This window comes from Mustela nivalis (assembly GCF_964662115.1).
Source record: "Mustela nivalis genome assembly, chromosome: 7".
Classification (NCBI taxonomy): Eukaryota; Metazoa; Chordata; class Mammalia; order Carnivora; family Mustelidae; genus Mustela; species Mustela nivalis.
Window position 1 is genome coordinate 25,617,578 of NC_139026.1, and position 14,987 is coordinate 25,632,564.

At 43.3% G+C, this 14,987-nt stretch overlaps 1 protein-coding gene across 1 annotated transcript in view; it reads right to left on the minus strand.

Annotated features, from left to right (window-relative positions):
* Positions 1–2,381: 2,381 nt before the first annotated feature.
* Positions 2,382–14,987, minus strand: part of CRADD (CARD and death domain containing adaptor protein) — a 184,656-nt gene continuing 172,050 nt past the window's right edge. Inside the window, exon 3 of the mRNA XM_082739335.1 lies at positions 2,382–7,135. Within this exon, the coding sequence (XP_082595461.1) occupies positions 6,834–7,135 (302 nt within the window). The 3' untranslated portion in view covers positions 2,382–6,833. The remainder of the gene's footprint in view (positions 7,136–14,987) is intronic.

A 14,987-nucleotide genomic window follows, 5' to 3' on the forward strand; every position in this document is an offset into this window, starting at 1 on the left:
GGCCGTCATCTTCCAGGCCGCCCTCTTCCTTTACCCGTGACTCACCCGCGGGAAGGACGTATGCTGAGGACAGGTCACCATAAGTAAACGGATACCTATGTAGGAAACAGGAACATCAGGACTCCCCCTACCCTCCAACCACAAATACCTTAACATATATAGTTGTTGTGAACCCACACCCTGAATACCTTACCTTATATGGCTGTGAACCTATGCCCTGTCTTAAGCCAAATGAAAGACCCACTCGACCCCCTCCGGGGCGTGACTTCCCGGACTCTCCTCTCCTGAGTCGCGGAACTTCGCCCAAGAGAGCCTTTAATAAAACTTGCCTTGCGCCTGTCTCGCCTGGTGTCCTGTGTATCTCGCCTGTAAAACCTTACAGGTATGGTTATCAGAGCAATTTTACATGCGAGGAAAATGGCACAGAGACGTGTCCAAGTGACGGAGTCTCATGCAAATAAGCCCCAGGCCTCCCACCTCTGAATCAAGGCAGGATGAATCATTTCTCCTCTGTGTTCCCAGAGACTAGGCACTCACGTGTGGACCTTTTTGTACCATGTTGCGATTACAGTCCAGTCCATGCTGGTCTCATTGGCCAAATAGTGAGTTCCTGGAGGACAGTGTACTTACTGGTCATCTTTTGGCTTCCCCACCTAGCAGAGGGCCTAGTTTATAGTAGCTTCTCCATAATTCTGCTGAATAACTGAATGAGGAGCGTCTCCTTTCCAAAACTGCCACTTCTGGGGCATTCTCCAGAAGAAGGGATGAAGACAGACTCATTCTACTGCCTCAGTTGCGTGTGTGTACATACACGCATGTGTGTGGTGGCGGGATCAGTACGTGGGTGTGTGTACATGCTCGTGTGTGTGCCCCAGCAAGAACTTCCTCAGGGATCACTGAAGTTTGGGGGGATTAACTGGCATTTAAAACCAACCCCATTGCTCACTCCAAGCAAAAGTAGTTTTTAAAAATAATTTTTATAAAATTTAAAAAGTCAAAGTCATTTTTAGAAATATGTGCAACTTTAAACTGGGCAATTCTACTTCCGGGAGTGTATCCTAAGAATCTTCCCGGCTGTATGGCTAGAGGCTGCAGGTGTAAAAGTCTGTGGGGGCTGAGCAGGTAACACAGCAGGCAGAGGAGCTGGGTAAGAAGTGTAGATCCTGTCCAAGGCAAGAACAGCAGCACTCCGCAAAGGGGCCTGCCCATTATTGCGGGTGGCCAAACTTTGTCGATAGGGCCGAGAAATCTCAACTTTAAAATACTGACTGTAGTCGATTGCAAAAAATGGACCCAAATTATTGCCCTCCCTCTCTCAATGCCCTTCGGTAGAGCCCTCCCACTTTGACTCTGGGCTGGCTTTAGGACTCGCTTCAGCCAACAGAATTATTGGTAAAATGGAGGCAAACAGAGGCTTGAAAAGTGCTTGCCCGCTAGGGTTTTCCTCTTGCTGCCCGCCGGACCCTGGCCACCACTGCCAAGCGAAGGAGGCAAGGCAAACTTCGTGGATGGAGAGGTGTGACCAAGACACCTCTGTTGCTGCAGACAGCCGCGAGCTACTTGCCAGGCATGCAAACGAGGCCATCCTGGATCAGCCGGCCTCGGCCAGCCCACCCGCTGACCACAGCTGCATGAGTCCAGTGGAGACAGTCCACCTGGCTCCCAGATTTGTGAACTTAAGTTTAAGCCAGGATTTGAGTTTTAAGCCAACACATGGTGGGGCAGTTTGCTATATAATAAAACTAACTGATAATAAAATTTAAATATGTCTGGAACGAAACAAAAGAGGGATCCAGTTCATTGTAGCTTCTGCAGGAGGTAAACATTTAACAACGAGGAACTCCCTTGCACCACATCACTGCTTATAAAAGTGACAGAGCAAAAACCACCTACAGGTCCCTTTCATGTCATAGGAGAGTGGTTAACAAATCATGACGCACGCCTACGCAGGCAAGTACGCCACCGCTAAACGCGACGGTGGAGAACAGAGCCACACACACCGGTTCAGATCGGCCACGGCACAAGCGTATACAAACGGAACACGGAGCAGAGGGGGTCACACAGAGCAGAGGAGAGGGCTTCCTGCTCTGAGGAATAAATAAAAAGCTCAGATTAAGCCCAGAATGTTTATAGGAAAGTGCTCAATTTTGCTTTTTTAGGATATGAGTGTACGGTAGTGAGAGCAGCCAAAAGCTCTACTCAAGCAAGGAAGGACATGGTTCTAAAGGGGGGCGTCAGACAAATAGTGGGAAAATGGCGGATGTTTTGACAGTGAAAGACATTCTTACATTCAGTAGCTCGAGTCTTTTTAATGTCTTCAAACATGTTGCCGAAAATTATAGGACTTGAAAGTGTGCTCCAAACACAAAGGACAATGAAAATCACTGGTATAGAAAAATCTTTAATGACATGCAAAGACAGCTATATGTTAAATAAAAGAAGCCAATTGTAAAACACCATGTACAATACAATCCCATTTTTTAATTGAAGTATAATTGACACACTACATCCTATTCATTTCAGGTGCACATCATAGTGATTTGATGTTTTTACACATTGTGAAATGATCCCCATGATAAATCCAGTTAACATGTGTCATTATGCGAAGTTCTTAAAATATCATGTTCCTGATGCTGTGCATTGCATCCTCATGAGTTACTTATTTTATAGCTGGAAGGTTATACTTCGTGATCCCCTTAATCTATTTTGCCTGCCCACCCAACACATCCCCTCCCCACACCTCATAACCAACATTTTCTTTTCTGTACATATTAGCCTGTTTGTTTTGTTTGTTCATTTGTTTTGTTTTTTAGATAACCCATATAAGTGAAATCCTATGGCATTTGTCTTTTTCTGTCTGGTTTATTTCACTCGGCCTAGTACCCTAAAATTATATCTATGTTGTCACAAATGGCAAGATTTTATTCTTCTTTATGACTGAGGAATATTCCATTGTAAACATATGCCACTTCTTTATCCATTCATCCGCAGATGGATACTTAAGTTGCTTCCGTCTCTTGGCTATGGTAAATAATGCTGCAATAAACCTAGGGGTGTAGACAGCTTTTCAAACTAGTGTTTTCATTTTCTCTGGGTAAATTTCCAGAAGTGGAATTGCTGGATTGTATGGTAGTTCTATTTTTGTTTTTTTGAGGACTCTCCATACTGTTTTCCATAGTGGTTGCACCAATTTTCATTCCCACCAACAATGCACAAGGGTTCCCTCTTCTCCACATCCTCACCAACACTTATTTCTTGTCTTTCTGATTTTAGCCACTCTGACAGCGTGCAGCGGCATCTCACTGTGGTTTTGATTTGCATCTCCCCAATGATGAGTGATGTTGATCAGCTTTTCGTGTGTCTATTGGCCATCTGCCTGTCTTCTCTGGAAAAATGTCTATTAAGGTCTTCTGCCCATTTTTTAATTGGATTATTTGTTTTTCTGGTGTTGAGTTATATACGTTCTTTATGTATTTGGGACATTAACTCCTTATCAGATATATCTTTTGCAAAGATTTTCTCCCATTCAGTAGGTTGCCCTTTCATCTTGTTGATGGCTTCTTTTGCAGAAGCTTTTTAGTTTGATGTAGTCTCAGTAGTTTATTTTTGCTTTTGTTTCCCTTGCCTGAGGAAACTTATCCATAAATACATTACTAAGGGTGATGGCTGAGAGATTACTGCCTCTGTTTTCTTTTAGGAGCTTTTTTTTGTTTTAGGTCTCACATTTAGTTCCTTAATCTATTTTGAGATGATTTTTGTGAATGGTGTGATTGATCCAGTTTCATCCCTTTGTATGTAACTGTCCATTTTTCCTAGCATCATTTGTTGAAGAGACTGTCTTTTCCCCATTACATATTCTTGTCTCTTCCCTTATAGATTAATTGACCATAAGTGCATGGGTTTGTTTCTGGGCTCTGCATTCCATTCCATTGAGCCATGTGTCTTTTTTGTGCCCATACTTCTGACTCCTACAGCTTTGTAGTAGATCTTGAAAACTGGGATTATGGATACCTACATCAGATCTTTTAATTTTGTGTATCCTTTAACTACATCTTATAGTTACAGTTGCTTTGATACAATCTCGTTTTCATTACAAAAAGCATATGCAGCCATAGGAAAGTAACTGGGGATAGAGACTAAAACTGGGGTGTCCTAGTGGTTATCTTTGGAAGACAGGGTAGGGGTAATTTTTATTTTTTTGTTCTTGGTCACTGGTATTTTCTAAACTGCTATAATGGGCATGCACTATTTTGTACTCAGTAAAACTTCCTAAAAGTTCTAGTTTTTTAAAAAAGTAAGAGGGCATACTCATGAATGTACACGCATGTGCACCCAGAAGCAGAGTGGAGTAAGACTTCATATTTTTCTGGACAGTGCTTGCAAACGTTCTACCACTGCCCTGTACTCATTCAGAATTCTGTTTGGAGGTAGGTAGCCTCTGGAACCGTAGAATCTTCAACCAGGCAAAAACACGTGGACTCCTTGCAGGCACGTCACTTACCCCATTCTCCTGGGAGGCAGGCAAATGCCTTTGGCATCACTCTCCACAGCCAGAGGCAGAGATGAGGTAGTGACTTAGATGCTCTGTTTCTGGCATTCTGCAAATCTGCAAGAACGTGAGCAGGCCCAGCAGCTGTGGCTGCCATGTGATGGGGGGGGGACACCCGCTCATTAAGGGCAGCAAGTCAGAGCTCTCTACCGGCCCTGGCAGCCAGTGATGGACAGAGCACCGAAGTGTCTTTGTGCATGACGGATTCAGCTTTCCAAGCAAACGGTGGGAAGATGAACTAGCTAATCATCACACCCGTTTCTAAAATGCCATCTAGTCAGATGCAGCAGAGCCCAGCCATATGTCCTTGGCCATAAATGTGGTGAGAACAAAAGCCAAAGGAACTCTGTTAGCAAGCTCAGGGGAACAAATAGCGAAGTAACAAGTCCAAGATTCAGAATGACAGGCAGTGTGGAAGATGCCACAGAAATACAGTCTATCACTAGTGTAGTCATGGGGCCAAAGTCTATGAGAATTTTACAAGATAATGAATTAATGGCTGGTCTACAAAATGGAAAATTAGAGCTGATGAAGCCAGCAGACCATCCTTTTGAACTGTCTGTTGACCTGTAATTGATCTTCTTTAGTAAAGGGAATATGGTTGCCAGACATCTACAAGGATGTGATTGACATGTCCCTGTCACCTTTTGGAGCACTCATGTCATGTTCAACTCAGCTGTTCTATATACTTGTCCTGGAATAGAGGTAAAAAGTACAATGTTTTCCCTTTGGAAAAAATCCCGAGTTAGGTTAAGATGAGGAAATAGATTCCCCAATTATTCAGAAGAACAGATCACGGATTGGGACTGTTCGCCTGTCCCTCTCTTGATTGGACCTATGGTACTGTTAGTAAATTACATCACATGTTAAAGCTCAGCAGGAAACACGGTCCCAGTCCTCCTGCAGGGCCCTCAGCTCTAGCCACCAACCAGCTCTGCCTATGAACTTCATCCGTATGCAGCCACAGCAGCAAGCAAACAGTTCCCACTTCTGAGAGCTGACTAAGGGCCAGGCACTGGATGAGACGCTGGAAGACATTATTCCCTTAATTATCACAAAAATCTAGGAGGAGAGGATAATCATTGGCTCTTTTGTACAGGGTCAGAGAAGAGGGGCAGCTTGTCCACAGCGATGCTGTTAGCAAGAGGAGAGCGGGACTCAAGTTTCTTTGAGGAGCACAGGAGAGAGAGGAGGAGAAGCAGCAGGGACCAGGTGGAAAGAGCAGGGCTCCAAAGACACATTCTAGCTCATTCACCACCTGCAAATCACTGAATCTCACTACAGAAGGAGGCTCACCTCTCTTGACCAGCTACTTCATAGCATTTTTGTGAGGCCCAAATGAGATCACATATATGAAAACCCTTGATTGAAAACAAAAAAGCATTTGACAAATACCATGTGTCATTAATAAAAAGACAGAAGACTAAGTCATACTCCTTGGGAGTGTAACACTTCAATCACTGCAACGTCAACGGAAAGACCACACCCTCTTTTGTCCCCCAACTAAATCCTTTAAACACAGGATTTTCTTAAGCAATCTCTCAAAGATGAAGGGCTCAGGGATGGATGCTCGTACCTGAACTGGCCTTAGAGCTTCAGTGTCTTAAACGTAATGCAGACATCCCCTCTGAGCGATTTATCCTGACTGGAGAAAGTAACCATTTTGTCACTACTAGTAATTGTGTTCCAAAAAAAGGACTACTGTAATTTTACACCCTTAATCTATGCACTACAGGAATGAGAAAAAACAAATAATACTGTCTCATGAAAGGCCACATTCTGTACAGTAATTCACTTTTTATTATCATCGATAATAGCAAAGTCCACAGTTCAGTTCCCAGGCAGTATCAAAGTAGATATTATATATAGATATAGATAGACAGATATCTCTATCTATCTATCTATAGGACATCTGTATGTAATATGATAAGCCAGTAATTTTTTTGAGCCATTATGATTTACCAGTTTATTAATAGGCACTCACACAATTAAAACCTGCACAATTAAAACAACGCAATCTCCAAGACATTAAGAACAATGAATTGTCAAGTCGATGTGGTAGAGCTACTGAGTAATCTGGCCTTTCAAGTAACGCCAACTGGAAATCTCATTTTCTCCTTTCATTTACAGATCATTAAAAAGAAAAGACGCCCCCCGCCCCCCCTTCCCACTCCTACCCCCACCTCCGGAAAGCCCAGAAACTACCTGCCCTGGGAGAAAGTCAGGATTCCGCCCATGCAACTTGGGGACACACTCTCCCATGGGATGGGGTCGGGAGACCCCATCATTCCAACATGTGCTGGAGCACTGAGGGGTCCACCTCCACGGCCTGGAGGCCTCTGTGCAGGCTCCGGAAGGTAGCCTGCTTCCCATTGCGCTGGCGCCAGCGAATGAAGGCCTCCACCATCTGTGACTGCACGTTGTGGGGGTGGTTGGCCTTACAGCGGTAGATATCTGACTGGGACAGACCCAGAGACAGCACCACAGGCTCCCACTCGGGGCCCAGCCGCTGGGCCAGCTGGTTGATCTGTTGGTCTGACGGCGAGCTGTTGAGGATGTGTGGCGGGATGCCAGTCATCCGGTCATCTGGAGAAAGGAGAGACATGGGGGGAAGAGCAAACGAACACATCAGATGGGGGCAGAGATGAAAAAAGTGACTAGAACAGCATTACGCTTCATCAGGCAGGGCCAGCTTCCTCTAGTTTTCTTGAGGGCTGCTCAGTCAAAGGACACATAGAGGAGCTTACAAAATACCATTTAGCGTCTATGAAAATGTTTATTACAGAAAAGGTTAAAACAGGAAAATAAAAATAACTAGAAATCCCATCAGAGAAACCCACCGATAATGATTTGACCTTTTTTCCCCCCCAAATATTTTTATCTATTTATTTGACAGACAGAGATCACAAGTAGGCAGAGAGTAGAAGGGAAGCAGGCTCCCTGCCGAGCTGAGAACCTGATGTGGGGCTCGATCCCAGGACCCTTGGATCATGACCCAAGCCGAAGGCAGAGACCTTAATCCACTAAGCCACCCAGGCACCCCCTGGTTTGACCTTTCTTTTTCGTCTTTTATATATAAAACATATGTTTAGGATTTCATGGCACACACAGCTTTATAACAGGCTTTCTTCCCTCCATCTCTTTTACCAGAGAGGCCAAGCAGGGGGTTCAGAGGGAATTAAGAATGCCAGCCTGGGCCCCAGTTCCCTCTGGCACAGGCCTGTGGGTGCAGGGGTGATACCCTCTCCTGCAGGAATGGCTAGTGCTGGAGGAAAACGGGCTAAACAGAACAGCTACTCTCTCCTGATAAACTTGAACATTACCAAGAAAAGTTGCAGTTTCCAACAGAAGCAGAACCAAAGAGGCCTGCTGAGAAAAAAAGAAAACCCAGAGACCACAAGGTAGCTGGAGGAGAGTTACACCCTGGTGGAGACCAGAGGAAGAAAACAAAACTTGTGCTATGGAAGAGCAATGAGAGAACCTGACCTTGCCCTTCCTAGATCCAGTCGCCCCCAGGCCAGGCTTTTGTGGAACTCTGACACCAAGTGAGTGACTATAGACTGCCAGGCATATCAAGGAAGAAGTACCTTCAGTTACAATGCAGAAGGCCTTCTAGAGGAAGGAGGCTAAAACTAAGCCCTGAACTGGAGAAAGAACCCAATAAAGGAAGTGTGCCCTGAGGAGAGGAAATTGCCTGTGCAAAGGCCCAGAGGCAGGAGACCATGGCAAATTCAAGAAAAGAAAGAAGTTCAGTGGGGAAGTGCAGAGAGTGAGAGGCACTCCAAACGTCCAAAATTCTGGTGTTGCATATTGGTTAGGGCCGAACTAGAAGTGCGGTTTTCATATTCCTCATTCAGCCATGTGCACAACAAACCGCACTACACTTGTACCACGCTTTCTGTCACCAGCATCACGGGAATCTGAGTCAATCCCACTTCACACTCACCAGCTCATTGTTTAGATTTATGAATTCAATAAGAAGTCAAAAAGCATCCTATTAGAATAGCTAATGTTTTCCACTGCACATGCCTTTCGCCCCAAGGCAGTTGCCAATATCTGAGGCACGAGTTGCAAAAGTACTGTCAAGGGCTCTTTCTGGTGTTTGTCCAGACAAGACCGTAATTTTTTTAAATGATTAAGACCCAACTAGAATAATGATGATACTACGGACCAATATTTTATATTAATGGTAACAATTTTATGGCTTTTATAAAACTATGCGCACTTTCATAAACATGTGGGCTCATTAAAAAAAATTCAAGCCACATAAAAGAGTACAAAGGAGAAAGCAAGTCCTCCAATAACCCACCACTTAGAGTCGGTGAACATTACTCTGGATAACTCTTCAAGCATATATACTATATTATTGGTTTTTTTCTGATAAGGGTCATTTAATTTTGCTTGAATTTAACAGAAAAAAAAAGAAACAGAAGTGAAAACTAAATGGCTTTTTGACTTATAGTTAACTATTTAACCAACAGCAACACATACACACACACACAAGATTTAACGCTGAGAAAAAAATATATGAAAATTTAAGAGCTAAACTACATATTTTTACATTAATGCTGTATAATTAACACCTGGTGTTTCTTCTTTCTTTCCTCATTTCTTGCCTATATCATTTCTTGCTTATATAATTTCTCTTTCTCTCTCTTTTTTTTTTTTTTTTTGTTTTAGAGAGCAAGAGAGAGAATGTATGCATACAAGCAGGGGTGAGGGGACGGAGAAAGGGAGAGACAATCCCAAGCAGGCTCCATGCCCCGGGCAGAGTCCAACACAGACCTCAATCTTACAACCCTGACATCATGACCTGAGCTGAAATTAAGAGTTGGACACTTAACTGCGTGGGCTACCCAGGTGATAGCCCACTCATCAACGTGTACTTTAAAAATCCCATTCAACCTCATTTCCACTAGAATGGCTATTGTCAAAAACAAAACAACAACAAAAACAAAACAAAACAAAACAAAAAAGCCCCACCAAAATAACATGTATTGGTGAGGATATAAAATGGCACAGCTGCTACGGAAAAGAGTGTGATGGTTCCTTAAACAACAAGACATGGGATATCATACAATCTAGCAGTTCTACTCCTGGGTTATACACCCAAAAGGACTGAAAGCAGTGAATCAAAGAGTTATTTATACACCCATCTTCTTAGCAGCATTATTCCCAGTAGCCAAAAAGTATAAGCAACCGAGTGTGTATCAAGGAATGGAAGGAGAAACAAAACGTGGTCGATCATACATTAGAATATTATTCAGTCTTATAAGGGAAGACATTCTGTCTCAAGCTACAACATGGGTAAGACTTGAAGTCATTATGCCAAGTGAAATAAGCCAGTCACCAAAGAACAAGTCCTCTATGAACCCATTCCTAGGAAGTACCTGTGCTAATGAAATTCACTGAGATGGAAAGAACGGTGGTGACCAGGGGATAGCGTGGGGGGAATGGGGAATTGTTTCATGGGCAGTCAGTTCTGCAACGTGAGAGGAGTTCTGGAGGTTGGCTGCATAATGTGAATGTACTTAACACTACTGAACTGTACTCCCCCAAGTGGAAAAGATGGCCAGTTTCACGTTATATTTTATCACAATTAAAAATGAAAATTTTTAAAAATCTCATTGTTGTCTTCTCATAACTACATTGAGTTTTTATTTCCACTGAATTGATCCTGAGCTCTCTGACAGCACGAAATACTTGTGAGGCTGAGTTTCCTTGCACTGGGTTTCTGCTCGGGCCCAACGGGTTATATGTCTGTTTCCGCAACCCCCGCTCCCGTCTTTATTCTGCGTAGTACTCTCACGTAGCTGTCGTGACACTCACCTTCATCTTGCTCACATTTAACACGAGCGTCTCTATCCAGAGCTTCTGTTTGCTCTTTTACAGTAAGCCAACGTACCCCTAACACTCTCTCCCTCTGAGCTACAATTTGTGCTTGGCTGATGCTTTTTACGTTCTGCCACAGAGGAAAGTCAGGACACACTAGGCCTGCCCTGGTTGGGGGTCCAGTGTGCTGCTCTCTCTTTTGGACGCCAAGGAAATGTCTCATGCTGCAGCCTGTTCTGCCTAGCCAGGGTGCACGCACTCCTGCAGTCTCTTTCCCGTAGCTCAGCACAGAGATGGCCTGCCCTGGGTTGCCTTCCAGCCTCTGCTCACAATGTCTCCTGACATCAACCAAGATCGTCTACTCACCTCCTCCACCAGCTTCTTTCATTTAGTAGGGGTCCTGAGGACTTTGTACCCTTCCCTCCCTTCTTTTCCCAGGGCTGCTTCTGAAGGGTCAGGGTGGGGTGTTTCCTTCCTTTGGAAAGGGCCTGCCATTTTTCAAAGTACATGGCATCAAAGTTGTGATTGGATTTTTTGTTTGTTTGGTTGGTTGATGCTGGCGAATGTTTTGGATCAGTTCATCAGGTGATGGGGAGGGAGCCTCTGTGGTTCTGCTACACCGTCACCTTTCTGACTCCTGGCCAACTATAAATGCAACACAGGCTTTGGGTCAATTATTGGGAGTGAGGGCAGTATTTGCTCTCATTCTTCTGCATGTTCAGGATCACATATCCCTTGGGAATACTGCCTCGGAACTCAGAGATGGCCAGCAGTTTGTGGACACAGGCCGGAGCTAAAATAACTAGGCACAGAAGCACTACTCATCCAAGAGCACGTCAAACCCTTCCAAGGAGACCTTCCAGACATGAGGAGACCATAACAGCTGTTTGTGCTATCTGATCTCGAGCAGGAGAAGTATCCTCACGAGGCCCTTCCAACGTGTGAATTCTGCTAAATGCAAAGTTGAAAAAATGAGAGTCCCAAGGGGGGAGCCTGGATGGCTCAGAGGTTTAAGCCTCTGCCTTCGGCTCAGGTCATAATCTCAGCATCCTGGGATTGAGCCCTGCATCAGGCTCTCTGCTCAGCAGGGAGCCTGCTTCTCCCTCTCTCTGCCTCCTTGTGATTTCTATCAAATAAATAAATAAATAAAAATTTAAAAAAATTTAAAAAATGAGAGTCCCAAGGCTTTAGTGTCAACACCCAAGAATATACTATATAAAATCAGGTCAAGCTATAAATTAATCCACTGTGACCATCTGGCCACTGTTCACAGAGCTTGATGTGCATACCACGAGCAGTGTACAAGAGGATATCCAGAGGTCCACAGGTGAGCATTCTGTATTAGAATAGTCATCTATTAAACAAATAGTAATCTAATAAATAAACAGTCCTACTGTTTTTTTTTTAAGATTTTATTTATTTATTTGACAGACAGAGATCACAAGTAGGCAGAGAGGCAGGCAGAGAGAGAGAGGAGGAAGCAGGCTCCCTGCTGAGCAGAGAGTCCGATGCGGGGCTCGATCCCAGGACCCTGAGACCATGACCTGAGCCGAAAGCAGAGGCTTTAACCCACTGAGCCACCCAGGCACCCCAACAGTCCTACTGTTAAAATAGTATCTATTTTAATACAATTAGAAAAGTATAAATAACATTTCAAACTCATGACTACAAGAATTAAGATAATAAAAGTTAAAGAGCAGATCCAGAATGACACAAAAGTAACAAAAAAGAGAAGTAGATTTTTAAATAAAAAGTAAATTTAAATACAAGCAAGGAGTTAGCAGTACAGGTGGTACAAAGAGAGAGCAAAAATTGTACCAGCAGAAGCCGAATGACTGGTGTGTGGGAAGTCTGGTGTTTCTCACCAAAAGCATCACAAGCCTTTGAAGTGGGCCATCCATTAAGCAGGGCTGTCCATGCACCTGTTCATGGCCTGCACCTCCGACGTGCTAGTAACTCCAGCCTGAGCACATAAGTCCACATACCTGGGGCTGAGGCAGCACTGTGCCTGGTTACAAACCACCAGATACTGTGACAGAAGTGTTAACTGGTTTTAAATATTCTAGATGGGGAATTAGCTCCTTCTATCCTGCCAGAATGTTCTCTCTCATACAGATTCTAAATCTTGCATGCAACTCTGTAATCCCATTCTCAGTGAAGTAAAAACTCCTATGTTTCAAACAAAACAACATTCTCTACCAAACCCCTCTACCACAACGAAGCCATCCACTTGAAGGGATAAATACCCTATTCCCCATCTCCCTGTGAACGCCCATCCCTCCTCCCTCCCCTCCCTGTGGTCATTAAATCTCCAACTATCTCCTCCTCCCTCATTCATACCTAATTAACCACCAAAAATCTCCTTTCCCATTCTTATTGCATTTAGAGTCCAGTCTAAAAGTTTCATACTTAACTTTTTTGTTTCTTTTAAGACTCTTCTGTCTCCTGAGATCTCATGGGTAGAGATCACGTCTTCTACTTCTTGCCCTCCTCCAAGATTTAGCCCCTTGCTGAGCACAATATGGAACTCAATGTATAGTGCTATATTATACTCTTTTTTTAAACTTAATTTTATTCAAATTCTGTTAATTAACATATAGTATATTATTAGTTTCAGAGGTAGAGTTCAGTGATTCATCAGTTGCATATAACACCCAGTGGTCATCACATCACATGCCCTCCTTAACACCTGTCACCCAGTTACCCCTCGCCCCCAATCTCCCCTCCAGCAGAACTCAGCTTGTTTCCCACAGTTAAGAGAAAGACAGTATCATATGATTTCACTCATATGTGGAATTTAAGAACAAAACAGAGGAACGTAGGGGAAGGAAGGGAAAAAAAACTCATCATATTGTTAAAAAAGTTCTTCCAAGTCAAGTTTCTAATTCATCATCTCCACAGGTATGTGCTTCTGACTTTTTTATTTGTTCCAGAAAAAGAAGTCATTTCTTCCAACAAATCTTTGCATGGACAGCACCCCTTGGTCTATCCTGGCTGAGTGTGCAATCTTCAAGTGAAGGAAAAGTCTGCAAGCCCATCTTCCTGTCTGGTCAACCTCCCCTTTCTGATCTATATTCTTCTATAATATGAGGTCACCTTAACGGTGACCTAAAAAAAGAGGAACTGTACAGGATTCGAAAGCACAGTTCAGAGACTGAAGATTACGGAGTAAAGCAAAGGTGCAGCAGACCCATAAACAGCTGCTAGGAGACTCAGCTAAATCTCTGCTCAGGAATCTACAATAACAGAAAGGATTTTAACTATAAAATTCCTTTAAAAAAAAAGATATTATGTATTTATTTGAGAGAGAAAGAGCATGTGCGAGAGAGCACAAGTAGGGGAGAGGGGTAGAGGGAGAAAGAGAGAAGCAGGCTCTCCCCAAGCAGGGAGCCAAACATTGGGCTCCATCCCAGGACGCTGGGGATCATGACCTGAGCCAAAGACAGATACTAAACAGACTGAGCCACCCAGGTGCCCCCATAAAATTCCTTTTTAAACTTCAGTTACTTTGTGATATAGCCGGAGATATAAAGTACATATGAGTTCCTTGTAACAGTGACTCAGTTGGATATGGGGTTGCACTTTTAAAAACTATATACATTCCTATGCAGAATTTGGTAATATATTACCCTTCTCAACTCACTGCTGCAGTGAACCACTGTCACTGGTGGGAGTATCACATGCTTTAGATTTGCTGGACCGAAATAAAGTTGAACTAAGAGACTGCCCCTTTCTAGTGCAGCCACTTTTTAGGAGCAAAAGGCTAACTCCTGCCTCAAGGACATGTAAGGACTCTGCAAGCTGAGTTCACTGATGTTCCATTGACCAAAGCAAGGCATGTGGCCAAGTCTAAGACCACCAGGACAGTGTATTAAATGTTCTCACAGGGCAGTAGGAGTAAAAATTTGCTAAGCAATAATTTATAAACACTCACAAGTATACTGATACATTTTTAAAATCTAAATGAACTAATACTGGGATATATATAATGCCAAACTGGTGCAGGAAAAAATAGAAAACTTGAATAGACCTAAGTATTAAATACATTGAAATGGCAATCAAAGCCTTCCCCTGCTCAAGGGCCCTAGGCCCAGACAGTTTTACAGGTGAGCTATATCAAATGTTCATGAAACATTGAATTTCCTATCTTCTGTAAGTTGTTCTAGGAAATTGAAAAATAACAGAAGTTCTATAGCCTATTTTTTTAGGCTGCTTTACTTTTTGTTTGAAACAGGATAAGGAGAATATAAGAAAAGCTTTTTTTTTTTTTTTTTTTTTTAGATTTTATCTATTTATTTGAGAGAGAGCGTGAGCGAGGAGAAGGTAAGAGAGAGAATCAGACTCTCCATGGAGCTGGAAGCCCGATGCGGGACTCGATCCCGGGACTCCAGGATCATGACCTGAGCTGAAGGCAGTCGTCCAATCAACTGAGCCACCCAGGCGCCCTACAAATTCTTTTCAATGATTATTTCATATGTAAAAATACTAAGTATTTATTGAGTAAAAAACATCTATTTAAAATAATATATTAGAGGGGCGCCTGGGTGGCTCAGTGGGTTAAGCCGCTGCCTTCAGCTCAGGTCATGATCTCAGGGTCCTGGGATCG